This window comes from Callorhinchus milii, unplaced genomic scaffold (assembly GCF_018977255.1).
Source record: "Callorhinchus milii isolate IMCB2004 unplaced genomic scaffold, IMCB_Cmil_1.0 Scaffold1, whole genome shotgun sequence".
Classification (NCBI taxonomy): Eukaryota; Metazoa; Chordata; class Chondrichthyes; order Chimaeriformes; family Callorhinchidae; genus Callorhinchus; species Callorhinchus milii.
In genome coordinates this window covers 13,227,048-13,247,364 of record NW_024704742.1, presented here as the reverse complement: position 1 = coordinate 13,247,364, position 20,317 = coordinate 13,227,048, and the positions used below count along the sequence as shown (strand labels likewise).

The 20,317-nt window shown below is 37.9% G+C and overlaps 1 protein-coding gene across 6 annotated transcripts in view; it reads left to right on the top strand.

Annotated features, from left to right (window-relative positions):
* Nucleotides 1–19,104, top strand: part of ythdc1 (YTH domain containing 1) — a 35,909-nt gene extending 16,805 nt beyond the window's left edge. For 5 of the 6 annotated variants that reach the window (XM_007904217.2, XM_007904219.2, XM_007904218.2 and 2 more), the window contains 10 exons: nt 2,116–2,224; nt 3,339–3,456; nt 4,168–4,252; nt 4,340–4,506; nt 9,004–9,086; nt 11,678–11,714; nt 11,818–11,857; nt 11,974–12,039; nt 15,312–15,446; nt 18,172–19,104. In XM_007904217.2, the coding sequence (XP_007902408.1) occupies nt 2,116–2,224; nt 3,339–3,456; nt 4,168–4,252; nt 4,340–4,506; nt 9,004–9,086; nt 11,678–11,714; nt 11,818–11,857; nt 11,974–12,039; nt 15,312–15,446; nt 18,172–18,387 (1,056 nt within the window). In that variant the 3' untranslated portion in view covers nt 18,388–19,104. The remainder of the gene's footprint in view (nt 1–2,115; nt 2,225–3,338; nt 3,457–4,167; nt 4,253–4,339; nt 4,507–9,003; nt 9,087–11,677; nt 11,715–11,817; nt 11,858–11,973; nt 12,040–15,311; nt 15,447–18,171) is intronic. The other variant, XM_042337126.1, reaches the window with a different exon arrangement.
* Nucleotides 19,105–20,317: the final 1,213 nt, after the last annotated feature.

The window sequence follows — 20,317 nt, the reverse complement described above, 5'->3', positions numbered from 1 at the left end:
TATACTTGTGTGAGTGGGTCCTTTAGGTTTCTTTTGACTGTTCGGGTGTCTCTGGCTTTTGTTGCTGGGACTTAATATTTTGGAATTATAATTTTAACCCATCTGCCATTTTGTGGGGAAATCAAATAAATATTGGCATTCAAAATGTTTGGTTGGAACATGATGAAGTTCTCCGTCATTTACTTAGTTCTGTCTTCTAAGGATGACTTGCTGTTCAACAGATCCATTTTTGAAGCGGCCAGTAGTTATTCGTTCTGAGGAGATATTGCTTTGATTCTGGAAGATGAGGAAACCTTTGCTGGTTTTCTTCATTTAGTCTGCATTTACGCAAACTAACGAATGATATATGATCTTTGTTTTCAAATGTCTCCAAAGTGTATTATTAAATAGTTGAATGTTCTCTCGTAAGTGCGTTTTTGGAGCCAAAACAGTTACGTAGTTTTTTTAAACGTTTATTAGATAGATACATGAAGGGTAAAACTATAAAAGGATATTGACCATCCTTGCTGGGGCAGAGAGGTAAACAGGTTCTTCTTAGGGCTGAGCTGGCTCCAAGATGATAGAACTGGCAATGGAATGTCAGAATCGAGTTGTTCCTCTGTGGCGGTCTAAGTACTCTGATTCTTGGGCCAAGTGGGTCTGCAGTACCCCAAGGCAGTGATGGTGACAGCCCAGCTAGCTTGGCTTAGTGGCAGGATTTGAAGGTTCATACCAATTGCCCAGGCAAGGATTCTTCTTACCTAGTTTCTTTTAACCCTACAAGCCAAAGCCCTAACCAAGTGGTGCTAGCTGTACAAGCTTGTCAGACATTTCTCATATTGGCAAGCTGGTTAAATTCCAGCAGTGTCCATTGCACACTCTGGTGTTGTGCCTTGGCTCTTGCCAAGATGAACAACAACAAAATTATATTTGAATAGCGCCTTTTACGTCGGGATGGTGTCCTAAGACAGACAGAGTTTTGGACCTAAGCTGGGGATCGGGATTGGGGATGGTGGAGGGCAAGGGGGGAAGCATGGTGATCAAAAACACGGTCGAAGCGGAGGGTCTTGAGATGGGTCTTGAAGGAGGCAAGGGAGGGGCGAGACGGAGGGACTGCGGGATGGAGTTCCAGAGGGTGGGGGCAGAGTGGTAGAAGGCCTGCCTGCCAATGGTAAGGCGACCGAGGTGGGAGACGTGAAGCAGGCCGGAGCCCGCTGAGCAGATGGAGGAGGCAGGATGGTAGGGGGTTAGTAGCTCGCAGAGGTAGGGGGCAGCAAGACCATGGAGGGCTTTGAAGGTGAAGACCAGGATCTTGAACTGTATCCTCTGTGTGATGGGAAGCCAAAGGTGAATTGGGCGAGGATGGGGGTGACAGGGTCACAGAGCCTGGGGCGGGAGAGGACATGGGCTGCAGAGTTCTGGATGATGGGCAAATATAATGCGTAGGTAGCATGCTATATGGGACTGTCTGGTTTGGATATTAAGACAGCAATGGGTTTCCGAGTGACACCTTATTAACCAAAAAGGTGTGAATAAAGAGCAGGGAAATGTGTTTTGAGAAGATCATTCCATTGGGGAGCTGGTACAGCAATTATGTAGGCTTGTCTCTGCAACTTGGATTCTTATGGATTCTTGTTTTTATCAATGGGCATGTAACCTACCAGTGAATGTGCTTCTCCAAATATTAGGATGGATTTTTTCAATATCTGCCCTTAAAATTCAATGTTTTCCTTTTCTTATCAGTTTTGTTGCTGACTGTGGTTATTAAAGAATTTGAGAAGTGCCTGAGTTTTCAAGCCAAAAAAATTGGTACATACTGGGACAGTAGAGCAAGAGGACATAGGGATAGAGATGTGAAGGACAATTTCACGACAGATAACGGCAAGTTTTCTTAGTTACCAAGAAAAATGATTGAAGCCATGACTTTGGACTCATTCAAAACATAACTTGATGCAGTGTTGGGAGGATAGTTGGATCGGATGCGCCAAAGGACCGTCTTCATCTGAACCAATCTTGTGAATCATTTTGCTTGCACTATTAGTGTTAAATTAGTATTCATCCTCTCTTTAATATCATTGTTCACCTATTAAAATATGTTGCGCATTTAGAAATCTATTCTTTTTTCTCCGCTCCTAGGGTGTATGGTCAACACTGCCAGTGAATGAAAAGAAGCTCAACACTGCATTTCGAGATGCTAGAAGTGTGATTTTAATATTCTCTGTCAGAGAAAGTGGAAAGTTTCAGGGTGAGAATCTGGATTTAAAGTAGTTCATATAACCAAGCCTTTGGGGATGGAGCTTTTCCCTCGCCTATCGTTAATTTTAAAAATGTCAACTTCTTTTCCTACCATGTCTCAAAAGGTAAACAATTGGTAAACACTTGTAAACAATTATCTAGTATTGAAGCAGCTTGAATTGATAACATTTGTCATCTCAAAAACTGAATCCTGAATATTTTTGTGTTTTCCACTGCAATGTATATTAAATTGAAATGTTAACAAAATGCTTTTTGTGGGTTTTCAATGTGAGGGAACTGAAAATGGCCCAAATTGCACTCTTCCCAATGTAATGGTATCATGTGTTAAGTTCGGAGTAAAAGCCTCTCGTGCAAAGTGATTGAACAGTGAATCTTCTGGTGGATTACATTACCATTTCACACTTATTACTGGTTTTAGATTTTGACCAGTTGAAACAGCACAAGTCATGAGAATCTCAGTTTCCAGTATTTCCTCTAAGTAACCTTAAATACTTAAATGTGTAGGAAACACCAAACATATTCAGTTTTTCTGAAAATAAATAATTGGATTAAAATGTTTGGACAAACCAGTTTTTATATTCTTGGATCCAGGACAAATATAATCCCGACAAGACTTTCAACTCTGGTGTGTGTTTTTATTACTATTGCTGATTGGGCCTACTTCCAAATAACAACAACAAGATTCCATTTATAGAGCGCCTTTCACGTCGGGAGGACGTCCCAAGGCGCTGGAATCTGCCCCAAAATCACACCAAGCGGCTCATCAAGGATTTCCCTAATGTTGAATAAGGGTTAAAATTTAGTAATATTAGTAATCATCCTTTATTTGATATAGACTATTATATATACATCATGTCATTGAAGCGCCTCAAAGTGCTTCACAGAATATGTTTGTGCATTTTGTGGGCAAAGCAGCCAATTGCGCACACTAGTCATGGATTGAATGACCAAATTATTATTGTTATTAATTTTTCTTTGAGGGATTATTACCCCATGAGCAATCGACTAACAACCGGGTTCCTATTTACTGCTAGGTAAACAAAGGCGTGTGGAGTAAGGAAACTTTCACCCGCCCGGGAATAAATGTATGCTTTATTCTTTAGGATTTGCTAGACTTTCATCGGAATCACACCATGGAGGATCCCCTATTCATTGGGTGTTACCTGCAGGAATGAATGCCAAAATGTTAGGCGGAGTCTTCAAAATTGACTGGATTTGCAGGTATTATTGGGTGTGTAATGTGTACGAGTAATGAAATACACTCAAAATTAAATTCATAATCTTGTTATAAACGGGTGTATAAGAAATTTCTGTTTACAAGGTGAGCTTGAGTGGAAAGATTTGAGTCAAGGCTATCCATTCTCTATGTATAGGTTCTGTTGTGTAGTGGCCAGGTGAAAATTCATATTGGCAGATCCTAGTGTTACTTGCCTTCTGGACTGGAACACCAGGGGCGATCCAAGGAGTTGGGAGAACCTTACTTTGGGATACATTTGAATCAAACTTAGTAATATAAAAATCCCTGCATGAATGTGAAGCTGTTGTAAAATAATAAAGCGATTTATGTTGATGCATCTCAAAGTGATTCGCTTTTCTGTTAAATGTAGTGATTATATTTGTAGAGGAATACGGCAACCAGTTTACACACAATATCCCACAAACAACCTTGAAGTTAATAATCTTTTTTCTGGGAAATTAACTTATTTTCAAATAACGTCATGAGGTCTTTATCACCCGAACAACCAAACGGGACCCCAGTTTAGCATTTTATTTGAAGGACAGCACCTTCGACCATGTGGCACTCCCCCAGCACTGCAGTGAAGGGACAGCCGAGACTGAGCTTAAAGTAAAGGTGCATTAGAAGGAGTTCAATTTGCTAATGTATTGAAGCAACCAAATCTTTTTTTTATTCATAAATTTCTTTTCCCCCAGGCGCGAATTACCATTCACAAAAACGAGCCATCTTGTGAATCTATGGAATGAAAATAAACCTGTTAAGATTGGAAGGGATGGGCAGGTATGAAGTCTTTTGACACTTAAGTGCAGTTTTGCAATTGCTCGCCTGCTTCAACAAAATAAACAAAATGTTCTTTTTTTTCTCTAGGAAATTGAACCCGATTGTGGTACACAACTTTGCCTTCTGTTTCCACCAGATGAAAGCATTGACTTGTATCAGTTCATTCATAAAATGCGGCACAAGAGAAGGGGGCATTCACAGCCCCGATCAAGAGGACGACCTTCTCGACGTGATCCAGTCCGGGAAGTGGGAAGGTTAGAAACGTTCTTTGGACTGATAGTAGGCACTTGTATTGGAGTAACATGATGCAGCAGTAAGATTCACCATGCATGGTACCAACGATGCAGAAGATCATTTTAATATCCTCATGTCAAGCTGCATGGACTAGTCTGTGGCTTCAATGAGGATTGCACAGCAGTGGCTTTTCGTCTTCAAGAGTAAAAGAGTGGAGCCATACACCTGGCTAAAGCTTAAATGTGCAGAATGAACTGTAATAAAGTGGGGTAATTTTATTATTTCAATTACTTGAATATATGGAGTGGTACATCCTTTGTACAGATATCGGGGTGGTCGGGAGTTTGAGGAGTTGTGTAGAAGTAATGAAATCTTGGTGGGGGTAGGTGGAGTGTAAACAAACAAGTGTTTATTTTTTATTGGTAACTTGCTTTTATGATATCTTGTGAAAGCCTTTTCTTTCAGGTATATTCCTATGGATAATAATGTGATCTGGGACTTTAAAAAGGATCAGTGTCTAATAATTTTGCAGAAGATGGCACCTCATTTGGGGGAAAATGTGTTAAATTATTTTAACTTGATCAAGAAGAGCATTAATATGGGACTCTCGCTTGGTGCTACGTCCTGGTCACCGTGATGCGTAACCCCATTGAAAAATATCCTTNAAAAAATTAGACGCAGTGAATACATTTCCGTCAAGCTGCTGAGGTTCTGAAAGGATCCACGTGGTTAGGTTGTTTTGCAAGGGAAAAATCGATGACCCTTGGAGACCTGGCAACAAACCAGAGAGTGGATGTTGCTGAGTCTGTACGATCTCCTAGATGTCCGCAGTGCCTCTGGACGTTTACAGTTTGAAGCCACCTCACTGAGCACTGCTTGTGAACTTTATACGGTTCCCTCCTGATCCTGGGAGGAAAAAGGGGTGTTAACGCATTCCAAAAAGTGGAGAAATTCAAAGAACTGATGTAACCACTCTGCTTAGTGCTTTTGCTTGTAGCCAACTTCCAAACGCCAGATTTAAGTCTTTCAATACCCTCTACTCTGTCAAAGGACTATGGATTGATCTGGTTTACTGGGATGCAACCTTTGACAAATGTTTCCTTTTGTGGAAAAGCACCTGTGGTAGGTAGGAAAAAAATCCAACAGTGGCCCATTTCATTGATGTTGTGGACTGTCGATTAGGTAGGAGGAAACCTGGCAGTGTCCCTCTCTTTGTGGCTATTACGGACTGTGCGGCCAGCTGTCTTTTGAAGTTTTGAGCCAAGGGGTTTCACTGTGCTATTTTAAAAGTCTTTGTGAATGGAGTTTATTTTTTGCACTGGACTGCAATAGCATTGCTACCACAACAGCTCTTCTCAGCCTGCCAGGCCCTCCCTTTATGTTTGTGGCTCACACATCATAAGTCATTAGTTGGGACTGCTTTATGAACTTTACTGTCATATTAAAACCTTCGTTGCGTGGTCAAAAATCAACTACAAGAAGCGGTATGTTCCTACTTTAACCAGAATTTTATATGCTGTAGTCGCCCTTTGCTTTGTTTTTCATAAATGGGTGAGGAAAATCCACACTTTTTGCATGTTTCTGTGCTGGTACAATTTTACTTTTATTTAAGCTAATTTGATTTTCAAAATAATTGTGGAACAGAATTTATCCTTTGATTCTTAAAAAATTAAACTAGGTGAATTATCCAGCATATAGTTTGTTCAGCTGCTTGTTGTTATTGCATAGGTTTTTATGAGTCCAACTGGGTTTAATTCAACTCAGTTTACAAAACTAATATATATTGCCTATAAATTTGCCTTCTTTTCTGTTTTTATCCTGTGGTTTGCTAGCTCACTTATGCAAATAAGTGCAAACTCTTGTCTGTAAATCTGACATTCACAGTAACTCCTTGGACCTCTGAGTCAGTAGCTAGAATTCATGCAGAATGATGGAATATTTCCCACCCTAAAAGCTTTTTTTGCTGATTTATTTTAAATGCATAAGTATGTAACAGAAAGCTGGAAAAAAGTACTTCAGTATACATATACCCAACATCAGTACACTTTTTAACCTGCTGTTTTTGGACTATCGAGGCTCTCAAAAAGATTTTCAAATTGAGGTTTACTTTTATGTTTTGTAACCATAGGAATTTGAATTTAAATTGCTCACTAAAGGTAAATTAGTCTATGTTCTACTTTAACACTGTAATATGTGACTATAGTTATAACTTTGGTTGGTCATTTCCAGGTTTTCATTATTGCTTTGGTAATGCAATACCCAGTTTAGCAAGAAAAAATGAGGCAAATTTAGCTAACGTTTAAAGCAAAGTTTGTACAAAATTATATTTGTAATTTGAATTGTTAGCTATGGAATAACACCAGGTAAAAGGGGCCTTTCTAGAGTTTAATGAAAGAAAAATTGGCAAGTAGAAATTAGTTTGGTAACAATCAGAAATCTGGAAACTGAAAGGATGCAAAGGGAATATATTTTAGGAAAAAGAATATTGAAAATGGGATTATATCCTGGCACTTTATAGTGAAAACCAGATTAGATCAATCTGAAATTTAAAAAACAAAGAATAAAATAAAAGTTGAGTCTCGTATGCTCTTTAGTATGACCAAGTTTACAGAATTATTTAAAGAAATAATGGGAGGATAGAATAAGGAAATTCATTGCATGTGATTTTCAAAAAATAAGGTACCACACAAGAGACTTGTGACAAAGATTGACACATGAAATTAAGGGGATTGTGACCACATTGATAGAGAGATGGTAGCAGAGCACGAAGGAAAAGAGTTAAAAGATAGTTTCTCTGACTGAGATAATGTAGCGATTGATCCGCAGGCGTCTGTATTGAGGCTTCTTTTTTTTACTACATACATTAATGATCTTTGGAAGGAACAATTGTCAGTTTGCTGAAAGCATAAATTGGGTGGGGGGAACAAATGTGATTAGAATTGTGAAAGATTGCAGGAAGACATGGCAGGCTGGCAGATAGTTGGCAGATATAATTCAGTGTTGAAACATTTTGATAGAAAGAATAAGGAAATGTATCTTAAATAGTATGATTTTAAATGGAGTGGAGGTGCATTTGTACACATATTTAATACATTTTAATACATTTAATATATTTATTTAATGAGACAATAAAAAGGAAAACTGACACCTTGTTCACCTGGAGTCATAGAATACAAGAGCAAGTAATGCTGAACTTGTATGATATTTTAGGCCACAGTTATGAATTCCCAGTAAATGATATGAACACAATAGCAAATATACATCTTAGATTCTAGGGTAAGTAGACTGTTGCCAGAAATGTGGGTTTCATTCTATAGAGGTGACGAAGGGCTGTTTTCACTCAGTGAGAATATTAATGGTGATCACTGATGTCTTCAACGTTATGAAGGCTAAATCAGTGATGACTAACCTTTATGGTCAGTCAACAAAATAAATGTTCTTGATTTGACACTACCGATCGAACACTGACTCACTTAAACTGGTGCGACTATTCCGGGGTGGGACGGGGGGCACTTTTTGACAGTCCCTTGGATCATTTCCGGCCCACAGTTTGGCCACTACTGTGGGCCGGAATAATAATAGATTTCCTGCTGACTTAGTCAATAATTAGCAGGTGCAAATTTAAGATATCCAAAAAGAATTGAAAGGCAGACACATAGGGTGATTAAAATGTGCAATTCTTTGCCACAATTATTTCTGAATCAGTCCATAAAGTTACAGGGAATTATGAAAAATAATTTAAATGAATTAGGAGCAAGTAGGAGAGTGGGATTACACTAGGTACATTGTGGAGGAAAAGCACCAGTGCAAATCTTAAAAACGCTTGTTTCTGTAACATTTCTATGATTTTAACATTCTCTTCCACTTTATAGGGATAGTTATTTGAATGATAATTGAGTCAAAAGTACAAAATATTTGAAAATTCAGAAATGTTCAGTGGCCAAGGGAACTTTATTTCTTAATTTGAAAAATCTAAGATGTTTAATTTCTTGGAATTCACATGGTAATTTACATTTTTGTTGCCATGTAGTGAAAAATGTTTTTTGTAAATCTGCTTTCTGTTCCTGTAACATACAGTAAAATTATATATTTTTTGAAGAAAGCAGTCAGGAAATGCAATCTGTTTCTCAAAACTTCTTGTCTTTTAACAGTTGGTCATAACTTTTTTATCTGTTTACTTTGAAGGATCTTTAACGTGAAAGATCTGATGTTTCTGCACAGTTAGCATTTGTGAATTGCTGATCATAATCACTCTTTATTTGGAATTTATTAAACTAATCGTAAAATTGGTAATTGACACATAATAAATGAGAAGTAGATTATGGTCAGAGTATGAACATTTATCTTATCAAATTCACAAACTATGTTTTATGGTAAAAAAAACCTAAATACCAATTTTTGCATTTCCCGATTGCTGCCTTATGCATTTTTTAACAGTGTTTGCTTTCCTTTGGCGTTTTTTTAGCTGAATTTATCACGTTGTTTCCATAATGATTCTGTTTACCTAATTTATGTAGGCGTCGAGCTGAAGATTATGACACATATAACACCAGAAAGAGACCAAGGATTGACTACCCACCAGAATTCTCACAAAGACCAGGTCATTATCTTGTAGCATATTGACATTTTGATGTACAAAAACATGATCATTATCTCAGACCCAATCAAGTATATCTGGGTATGTGTAGTTGCAGCTGTGAGTCTCTTTAGACTTGCACAGGCTTCCCTTTTAAATTGCTACATGGAATCCTCAATTTTCTTGTTGAAAAAGTACACCTCATACTGAATGGAATGTTTAGGTAAGTGCAAATGTATCCCACTGTGCATGTTTCCTGTTTACTGCTGTGGAATAATACTTTTAAGCATTCATGGCCAGCAATAATCATTGAAAACTGATGGAAAATGTTGAGCAACTGTAGGCAGTATAAAGGTGAGTGATAGGAAAGCAAATACCTTGAGATTACAGCATTGTGTGTACAGGATGCATGAGTTGTGATAAACATAAGACCATTCAAATATACTACTACCATGAAACATTCACTTGCAGTACTTGGGACATAAGTCGTTTCAGAAATGCTGTTGTGACCAGCATTGGCAAAAAAAAGTCAGTTTTCCTATCTAGCTATTATAGTAAATTAGCAAAAGGGATATGGATTGACCACCCTCACTTTTTGAATTTATACTGCTTGTACTGAGGAAAGAATGTTCCAGATTTAGTTTACCCAGAAATTTTAAATTAATATTCTAGCTTTTCCAACATTCTTTATTTTTTAAAATTTGGCAGGTGGACTGTTTTATGTGCTTAGCTGTGAACACACCCTACGAGATACATATTAACCTTATAAAGATGCTATTGTAGCACCTGAGGATTCTTTTATCACCAATCTTTGTTCTCTTGCCATTTAACTGCCATACCATGATTGGTTTTCAATTCTGTACCCAATTCTAGAATCTGTTGAAAGTATTAGGATGAGTTCACTCAATACATTGGTTAGCTGATTCAACCTGTAAAAATTAACAGCTACAGGCTGACGGTATGAATTTGATTAAAAATATCTACTGACCGGGGTCATTCAGGAACATGCATTTCACGTGGGAAGAGAGATTCACGTGGCAGTGTAGATTTTTGAAGTCTCCTGTGCTCCGTGTAGTTCCCATTAAAAGTAATAGATTTTTTTTTTAAAAAGGATCCTGCCGGTTTATTCTATCAACATTCTATTGCCCTCCAAGCTCTTACTAAGTGGCAAATTATTTATATGTGATCCTTTGTTTGGATACTGCTTGACAATGCAAGGAAAGGATTCATCCTAATTGAAAACGATGTCCTTAACATGTGGGTCATCCAGCCAGGGAATTTAATCGCTAGGCAGCGATGGAGTAGGAGCCAATGTTTATTTCTGTCTTCCCAAAGCAAGGGTGCTGAAGTCAATTCCAACTTCCTTACTGCCACTCTGGCCCAAGATTAGTTAGTTTACATATCACAGAGTTCAAATCTGCAACCTTCTTGTCTGTATAGCTTTGTGCTATGAAAAATGGGCTGATAAATATAGCTGATAAATTGAGGAGACCGTTATAAACTTATTGTGACTGACTTTTGTGAGTTATGTCATGTTCACTAGAAAGCATTTGTGATATGATAAATATAGGAAAAATAAATATTTGGGAATCTATATTTCAAAGTGTTATTGGGTAAATTTGTTTTTCAACCTATGGACAAGAAAACTATTTGGGGAAAATTTGGGGAAATCTGATTTGGAAATTATATTTGCAGGTTTGGGTGAAGGTGCAGGTTAAGTGATGAAAGCTGGATCATTCGTGGAAATGTTTATTGTGAACATTTCCCTCCCAACATTGTTTCTACCATAAATTAGCTTTTTAAAAATGGAATGTACCAAACATTGTACATCTTTTCATAGTTCCCTGCTAAGAAATGTATATATAGTCCTGGCCAATGCAACAAAAGAGGGCTGCTTAGGTACAACAGGCAGTGTAAAGGACAGCAGCGAGATTCATCCCCAGGGTTAGAGGGCTGAGGTCTAATGATGACTTGCTAAACTAGTTAGGCTTGAAAGCAGTGTCTGTGAGAATGAATGTATAAGATTCCAAAAGAAACATTACCCCAGAACAAAAATATCAAATACCCCAGGTTAACAGCACAAGTTCAGAATTATGAAGGGCAATTGACAGCTTGGTTGGTTGAGGCCATTATGCAGGACTCATTGAAAGAAATGAGAAAACAGTAGGGTGGATATTCTGTAAGAATGAGATTAAATGAGTTGAACCTTCTGAACAGCATTTGATGAAATACATTTTTTTTATTGTAGTGGCCTAGGTAAAAGAACTCTACTGTTAACGTGGTTCCCTCGTGGTGTTGGACTTTGATTCCCAGATTAGTATCTGCTGAGGATATGAACACTAGCTGTTAAATCAAAATATTGAAAATAGCCACCATAGGGAAACACCTTAATTTAAAAGGAAGGTAATGTTACACTTGCCATTGCAGAACTGAAGGATGATGTCACGTTATTTACTTCAAGTGCACTATAAATCTTTGCAGGTTGTCAAAGGAAATTTGAATGCTTTTTGTATTGCTGAATAAGGCCTATTTGGCCTTGTTTTAATGGGACAGCTTCCTATTTGTAATGATAGTTCTGCAATACAGCGCTTGTTAATGTGTTCATGTTTGAACAGGATACATGAAGGATCCACGGTACCAAGAAGTAGAGAGGTAGGTTCTTTAAATTGATGTCACATGTTCGTATTAGTTTTACTTTCCTTGCAAAGAACATTTGAATGGTTTCAATGTATTTCCAAACCTTTTCTCCCAACAGACGATTTTCTGGTGTTCGACGGGATGTGTTTTTAAATGGAGTGAGTAACTTCCTATCAATCTTTGAAGCATTGGAATTGTAGAAGTGTTCATATTATTGCTTGTCAATACTTTTCAAAACCTGGATTCAATCTGCAAAAACATCTTTAATTCACAGTCCTACAATGATTATATGAGGGAATTTCATCACAGCATTGGTCCACCACCACCGTGGCAGGGAATGGTGAGTTCCTGCAAAACTATGTTTTGCTAAATGGCGGATTTTTGACAGTTATTGTGCCTTTAATTGATTAGTTACGCTTTACAAAATGTTCTCACTCAGCTGATTTTTTTTAGGAGTTTGAAAACAAAACCTGCCATTTTGAGTGTGATTGTAAAAGCAACGTGGTTGTAAATTACAATGATAGTGGTCATTTTGCTTTGTCCTTTCAAAGTCCTCATTTTAAAAAAATTAATAAAGTTCATTTTAAAGTTTTTTTAAAGATTTTTTTCAAAATTCCCATTTAACCCCAAACCAGGAGTAATGACATAAGCGTGAAGGTACAGAACAAGACACACCACAAGATCAGTAACATTGTTGTAGGATATTGTTATTAGAATTGCACCCAGGGCAAAAAAAGTTTAGGATTTTGAAAAGACAGCACAAAATGACCACTATCTTTGTAGCACATCGCTTTTAAAATCACACTCAAAAAGTTTTGTTTTCAAACTTCTTTAAAAAAAAGTGGAATACACAAAGTAGAAAAAAGCCTGACCTAAAAATAAACTATTTCAAAATATTTTTCTGGTTGGTAACTTGTCAATGCAACACAAATGCTTATTTACTGCAATCCTACTGTGGAGTCCTGTAGCTCAGTGGTTAGAGCACTCGCCTCGCAAGCGAGAGACCTGAGTTTGATTCCGGCAGGGCGAAATGTTGGGCATGTTTCCTTATTTTACACATCTCTATTTACCTAGTAGTAAGTAGGGACTCATTGTTAGTCAATTGGCAAATCGCTTTTCCGGGTAATAATTCCTTTAAAAATAATAATAATTTGGTCACTCAATTCACAACTGTTTTTGTGGGGCACTGCTGTGCGCAAATTTGCTGCCTCGATTCTCCCAAAAATACACAAGTCAATTCACTTTGCAGTATATTCTGTGAAGTGCTTTCAGATATCTTGAAGACGTGACAAGGCGCTGTTTCAAATGCATGGATTATTATCCCATTGATGCATGGCTGTATTGCACCTTTGAAGCATATTAATAAACCTGAGGTACAATGTTTCTAAGTCCTGCACAAATGCACCATTTTTGAAAACAAAATAACTTAAAATAAACAACTTCTAAAATTCAAATTTTGATAAACAAAAACACATAACTGAGCCTGATATTTTTAAAAATACTTGTTTAAAAATAAATCCATCCTGGATTTCCTTGAAACATTTTCAAATTAATTGGCTTACTTTGCAGATTTTTTTTCCAACAAAGGTAGCGTTTGGGGAGTTATATCTTGTAATCCTAAAAATAGAATTTACTTCATCCCCATTGGCAGAGCTCAACAAAAACTAGTATTCATATAGGTGAGCAAGGAATTCTTATCCAACTTACCAATCCAACAGAAGAGTGATTGTCAAAATTCCTCTATTACAGAATGCTGTTGTTTAATTGGGCTATCAATCTTTTTAAATTATTCTGTTGATTTTGAAAATTAATTGGATATGCATTTGCAATAGATCACCATTGATCAAATTATAAAGTCTGTTAAATTTGCACTCTGAATGTTAAAGTGTGGTGTTTGAAAAACTGCTTATTAACCATCAAACATACATATCTGTGACTTTTACTCAACTAATGTGTCCAGTCTTCTGTAAAACTGGATCTGGATTTCCAAATCAAACATTTGGTTTGTACCCATTTCTATGTTGAAACTGCAGAATCCCTCAAACACGCTTATTGTGAAACTTAAAATCATTAAGGAAGGGACCACTAGCTAAAGCTTATTTTCACTGTTGAAAATATTGCTTATTGCGACATACAAGTGCATTCAATAAAGATGACTAAAATCTTAAATGGATTTTGATTTGAAAAGTTAGTTTTTGTCAGTCGCCCCATAATGCTAATCTTTACAAAGTAGACCTCAAATTGCATCATGATGACAGAACACTGCCTTCATTTTGTTACAAATACGTTTCCATTTGTAGTAGCATTTTTTAATAATATTTTGAGGAGCATTGTATGCGCTTATAACATTTTATTGATTTTTATTTCTTTGAATTAAAATTGATCTGAGCAAGTGAACTAATTGATAGAATAAAACCGTTAAGTAACACGTTAATTAAAACTTTCTACAATTTATACTTTAAATACTAATTACTCACAAAATAATTTGGCAGTTATTTTGTAAACCACTTAAATATGTTATTTTGATCATGAAGGTTGCTATAAAAAAGATGCTATATTGTATCCCAGCCTCCCAGAAAAATGGCACTTCACAAAAGTTATAATTTACCATTTTGTCAGGCAATTAATAACTTTATTTATTGCAACGAAAGTCTTAACTGTTTGCACTTTTTGGATGGAATTATCACAGTGCCATTTATCAATGCCTCATGTATTGATTGATTATTGCAGTTTGCAGCATATTCCAGCCTAATATACTCATGTTGGGGAAGGAGAGAGAAAATCTCCCTGAATTAAGATAGCTCCAGGAGACATGACTAGAAAAGTGTCTGACAGGTTTAATGTAATTCAAAGTACCATTGATTGTTGACCAATCTATCTGGTTCATCAATAAGACTTCTGTGAGGCAATGTCTAAACGGATGTAAGATATTTTCGAGAGGCTGTGTCATTTACCTTATGTATACAAAATTACATTTGTATAGTGCCTTTCACGTCGGGAGGACGTCCCAAGGTGCTGAAATAACTAGTATAACTATATAACTAGTGGCCCTAAGAGAAAACTAGGGTGAACATCTTGGTTTACAAACAAACTGAATTTACCTTAACTCTAAAGTGGGGGAAACATCAAATTGTTAATCAATTTGTTTTTTTTATGAATTGTTTTGAAACTTAAATTGCGTCCCAAGAAATTATATTGTTTGAACACCTTAAGATAATGATTTTAGATGCATCCAAAGATTTTTTTTTGTCCACGTATCTGATCTTTAATTATTGATTAATGTGGCACATAGAAATAACTTGGGGCAAAGGGAAGAGATACTTTCTTATTGCATAACAAGCTTGAGCCCTATAGGGCTGAGTATAGGAGACTATTGGCATGGCAGTTGAAGTATCATTTGCATGGCCGCAGTGCTGGTAGAGATTTTGTGTGTGAGCCTTAATTGCTTAAAGTGTGGAGGAATTATGCAAAAACATAACGTTTGGTTTGATGTTATTTCACTGGCAGAAAGGAATAACTAGTCATCTCCTCAGTAAATGTGATTTCAAAGAATTTTCATGCGAAGGGGAGCATTTATCTTAAGTTTGATCTAAATTTGTTTGCAATTTACAGCCACCTTATCCTGGTATGGAGCAGACTCCACATCATCCTTATTATCAACATCATCCTCCACCACCTCAGGCTCACCCACCGTATTCTGGACACCATCCGGTCCCACATGAAGCCAGATACAGAGACAAGCGAGTGGTATGTACCTCCCACCTTCTGCCATCTTCCCATCCCTCCCTCCATGTTTTCAACCCGGTCTCTCCATTCCTCTCCTCCCTCATCTCCCATGGGAACCCACCAAATACTCTCCTGACCATCTCTCCCAGCTCATTGATCCCTGTTAAATCATCACAAACCTCTCTTTGAGATTTACTTGACCCTTGTCTTTAACTACCATCCCATCTCCAACCATTTCATTCAAAGATACTGGAATGGCTTGTCACTTCCCAGCTTCACTTTTTTCATCCCCTGTATGAACCCTTCCAATCTAGTTTCTGTGCTGCCCACAGTACATGGAAACATAGAAACAGGAGTAGTAGGCCATTCAGCCCCTCAAGCCATTCTGTAAGATAATGGCTGCTCTGTATTACCCGCCCTTAATACCCTGACCTAACAAATATCTATTCACCTCAGTCTGGATGGGTCCAGCATTCAGAGCCATTTGGGGAAGAGAATTCCAGATTTCTACTTCCCTTTGGATGAAAACCTGCCTCCTAATTTCACTCCTAAATGGCCTAGGTCTAATTTTAAGACGATGCCCCTTTGTTCTGGATTCCCCACCAGAGGAAATAGTTTCTCTGTATCTACCCTATCAAATCCCTTCATTATTTTAAAAACCTCAATCAGATCACCCCTCAAGCTTCAACAACTCAAAGGTATAGAGACCCAAGTTTATGGAACCGTCCTCATAATTTAACCTTTTAAACCCCCGTATCTGCGCTGTAATCCCTCCAGAGCCAATATATTTTTCCTAAGGTGCGGTGCCCAAAACTGAACTTAGTATTGCCGATGGGTCTGACCAAGGCTCTATATAGTTGAATATTCTAGCCTGTTTGAAATAAAGGCCAACATCCCATTAGTAATTTTGATAACTTATACCAATTTGTACCTGTGAGCTTGTTTTTAGTGATTTGTGTACGTGGATACGCAAATCCCTTTGCTCCTCCACAGTACAGAGACTGCCCTGGTCAAAGTCACCAATGACTATCTCCATATGTGACCAGGGCTTTCTCTTGAGAGAGCCTGATCTCAAATAATAATAATAATAATAATAATCCTTGCATTTGATATAGCGCTTTTCACGTCGGGAGGACGTCCCAAAGCGCTTCACAGAACACACTGTAAAGTGAATTGACTGTATATTTGTGGGCGAACGCGGCAGCCAATTGCGCACAGCAATGTCCCACAAACAGTCTTAGATTGAAAATGACCAATTTAATTATTGTTTTTTTTTTTTTTGGAGGGATTATTATTAGGCTCTGTGTGGAGTAAGGAAACTTGCCCAAGGTTTCGCCCTCTGCCTGGAATTGAACTCAGGTCTCTCACTTGCAAAGCGAGTGCTCTAACCACTGAGCTACAGGACTCCACAAATAGAAATAATGTCATTAGGTCTTCTTGATCTCTGCTGCTTTTGACCCTGTTGATCAGGCTATCATTCTCCACGCCACTCCTCTTAGCTCCACCTTCAGGGTTCTGACCTCTCCTGGTTTCACTTGACCTATCCCAGTGTCTCCACTTTCTCTTTGCACATCTTTTCCCGCCCCTGCACTGTCACATGCGGCATTTCTCAAGGCTCTCTCCTTGGTCCTTTCCTTTTTACTATCTACATGCTCCAGCTAGGTGATGTCTGGTAGAAGTGGAGTAATTTCAACATATATGTGGATAGCACCCAACTCTATCTCGGCTTCCACCTGGCTTCCAGGACCACTGCTTTTCTGACTGACTGTCTGTCCTACTGTCAAGTCCGGAATGAACTCAAACCTTCTCCATTTGAATGTTGACAAGACAGAGGCTCTACAGCTTGGTTCCTGTCAACGTCTTCTAATCTCAGACGTTGACAGCATCAAGCAACTTGGACGCGCACTCCACTATAGAACTATGGTGTCTTATATGACTCTCAGATGTTCCTTAAACTTCACTTTCATTCTCTGACCTGCTCAGCTTTCCCCCACTTTTAACAACAACAACTTGCATTTATACAGCGCCCCTCACACAGGGTAATGTCCCAGAGAGCTTGACAGTGGCAGAGCACGATGCTGAGCCGTGGGGGGTGGGGGGAGGTGACTAGGTACGGTCGAATAGGAAGGCGCGACCTGAAAATGGGAAAGGAGGGGCAAGGCAGAGGGATAGAGGAAGAGTGTTCCAACCTCTGCCATTACTTCTCCCTTTAGACCGCTGACACCCTAATCCACGCATTTATCAGTTCCAGGTTAGATTACACCAACTCTGTTCATCGGATTACCCAACTCTTCTTCCCTTCACAAGCTGAAGGATATAGATAGAGCTTTGCCTCCACAACTTCCTCAAACCCTTCCAACGTGTGCTCCTTCCATTCAGCGGGTACTGGCCTAGTTCATACCCCCTGCTCCACCACCGGCAAGGGGGCTTTTGGCATATCTGTCCCTGTGCTCTTGAACTTCATCCCAGAGTCCCTTCAACTGCCCCTTCTCTTGCCTTCTTCAAGGTCTGCCTCAAGACCTTCGACTGTGGTTTCAAGCACCTCGCTTACACCAGCTCCTTATTCCCCACCCCCTGCTCAGGTTAAACCCTGGACTGTGGCTGGTGCCTGGGAATGTCCTGATGTGAAAGGTGCTATATAAATCTAAATTTGTATTGTAAAGGGCCTTTTTTACATTCTGATCTGGCTGTGATTCTGGGAAATGAACAATTTCACCTTTTACTTTTTTTATATATATTCCAACAGCATGACTATGACATGAGAGTAGATGACTTTCTTCGCCGTACTCAGGCAGTTGTCACCAATCGACGAAGCAGACCTCGGGAAAGGGAGCGAGAGCGCGAGCGACCTCGTGATAGCCGGCGAGACAGAGAACGTGACCGGGCCAGGGAGCGAGAACGAGAAAGGGAAAGGATGAGGGAGAGAGAACGAGAAAAAGAACGAGGAAGATATCGGAGATAACTCCTTTGCTGAAGCACTGTCATTTTTTGTGTTTACAGTAGTGGAAAAGTGTTTAGAACTGTTCCTTTTTATTTTTATTTTTTTAAGTTAAATTACATATTGGAACCCTTGTACATCTATCGTTTTCGTGCATGTAGGGCTGACTAGATGGATTGAATTTGGAACCAGAAGCACAGATTTTTGTAGAGGGATGTTTTTTGTGGGGGAAAAGGGCGTAGTGAGGGTTCCCTGATGCGTTTAGAAATGTCACTTATAAATGGAATGTCTAATCAAAAATACTTTACCCTCCATTCTGTTGAAAGCTGTGAGGAACAAACCTGCACTGGCCGTAGACTTTGTATGTAGTTGCACATGGATTCATGAGGAAAATACTGCTGCTAATAAGTATGCAAGTTAAATATAACGGGCTAATTGTGTGACATTGTAGCAAGTAACTTTTTTTAAAAAAAAGTCCTTCATATAGATTTGAAATTTTTTCAGTGTTAATGATGAAAGCAATATTCAAAGGACACTATTTCAATCCAGTTTTAACTTTTTTAAGAAAACAAAATCCCTTGCTTAATAGCATTTAATCAATGCTAAAGTTTGTCATTATTTTCTCCCTAAAAAATAAACACACGCTGTGGCCTGACAGATTTATTAAACGTTTATGGTAGAAATTGTTACATTACCTTTAATTGCAAATCTTTTGTACAAAATAAATGAGAAAACAAAATACTTCCAGTGTGTGTTGCATTATTATTTTTATTACCTAAGGAGTAGTGTTGAAAGTGATACTCATCTTTATACTTTCTGGTGTAATGTAGGTTTCATTCAGATTTTGTCCATTCATATAAGATGTCCTGTGCTATTAAGATTATTTGCATATGTGAAAATATGGGTGGTTTATTTTCATTAGTTTCTAATGATTTGGATTTCCTCATTATTGAAATGCATATTTTTTGATGTTTGGCTTTTATGTTTTCATTATGGTTTTCAGAAGTGTTGAAGTTGTAATCTTTGCATTTTCTTATTTCATTTTTAATAAACAATGATAGGTTCCTATTTTGATTTTTAATTCATTGTCCCGTGCTGAAAAGATCTCAGAAGTGTTTGTGTACGTCAGTGGTTTGGAGAGAAACAAAACTTGTGAATGTAATTTGGGAGCAATTGTTCTAAGATTTTGTTTTGTGTTCCATTGTGAGGTCACCTTGACCTTACCGGTCTTGCAATAAAATCAACATTTTAAAACCTATATGATTGAGTGTAGATTCCCTGTAGATTCTTTTTGGTAAGAAAAGAATAAACTTAGAAAATGCTCAGACTTTTGCTTTATTAAATGTTTGTTAAATATTAGAAACAACAAATTACATTTGTTTAGCACCTTTCATATCGGAACTTGTACCAAGCTTCATTGAGGAGAATTGGATGCAAATTGTGATTCCCAGATATGAAAGATCGATATTGACATTAACAAAACTATTGGAGCTATGAATTCTAAGTTATTATTTGAACACTTCTTTGAAGTGATTGTATCTTGAGTGAATAGAACGATTCTTTTACTCCAGTGCAGTAATAGCTATTTTCTGTGCGGGTAGATTCTAGTAGTAATAATGATGGATGCCCTAATTAGGGTTGAGTTCACTTAACTTGTGCCTTTTCAGATGTTAACATTATGAGCTATTAATGGTTGCACATTCTTCTATATTCCATTAGCAGGCCAACAGTTCTAGAGGCCAATCAAAATGCGCAAGAAGTGAATAAATATTTGCATCCACAAAAAGGTAATGAAACATTTCATGATTCAGCCCGTTGTAATGTTAAGCTTAATTTCACCAGTACAGTCAGCAATTGTTTTGGGTTGTACAGTAGTTGCAACAGATAAAAATGTTTTGATTCTGGTACTGACCTGCAACCTTACTATTTCATTTTTCTGCACATACAATGAAAT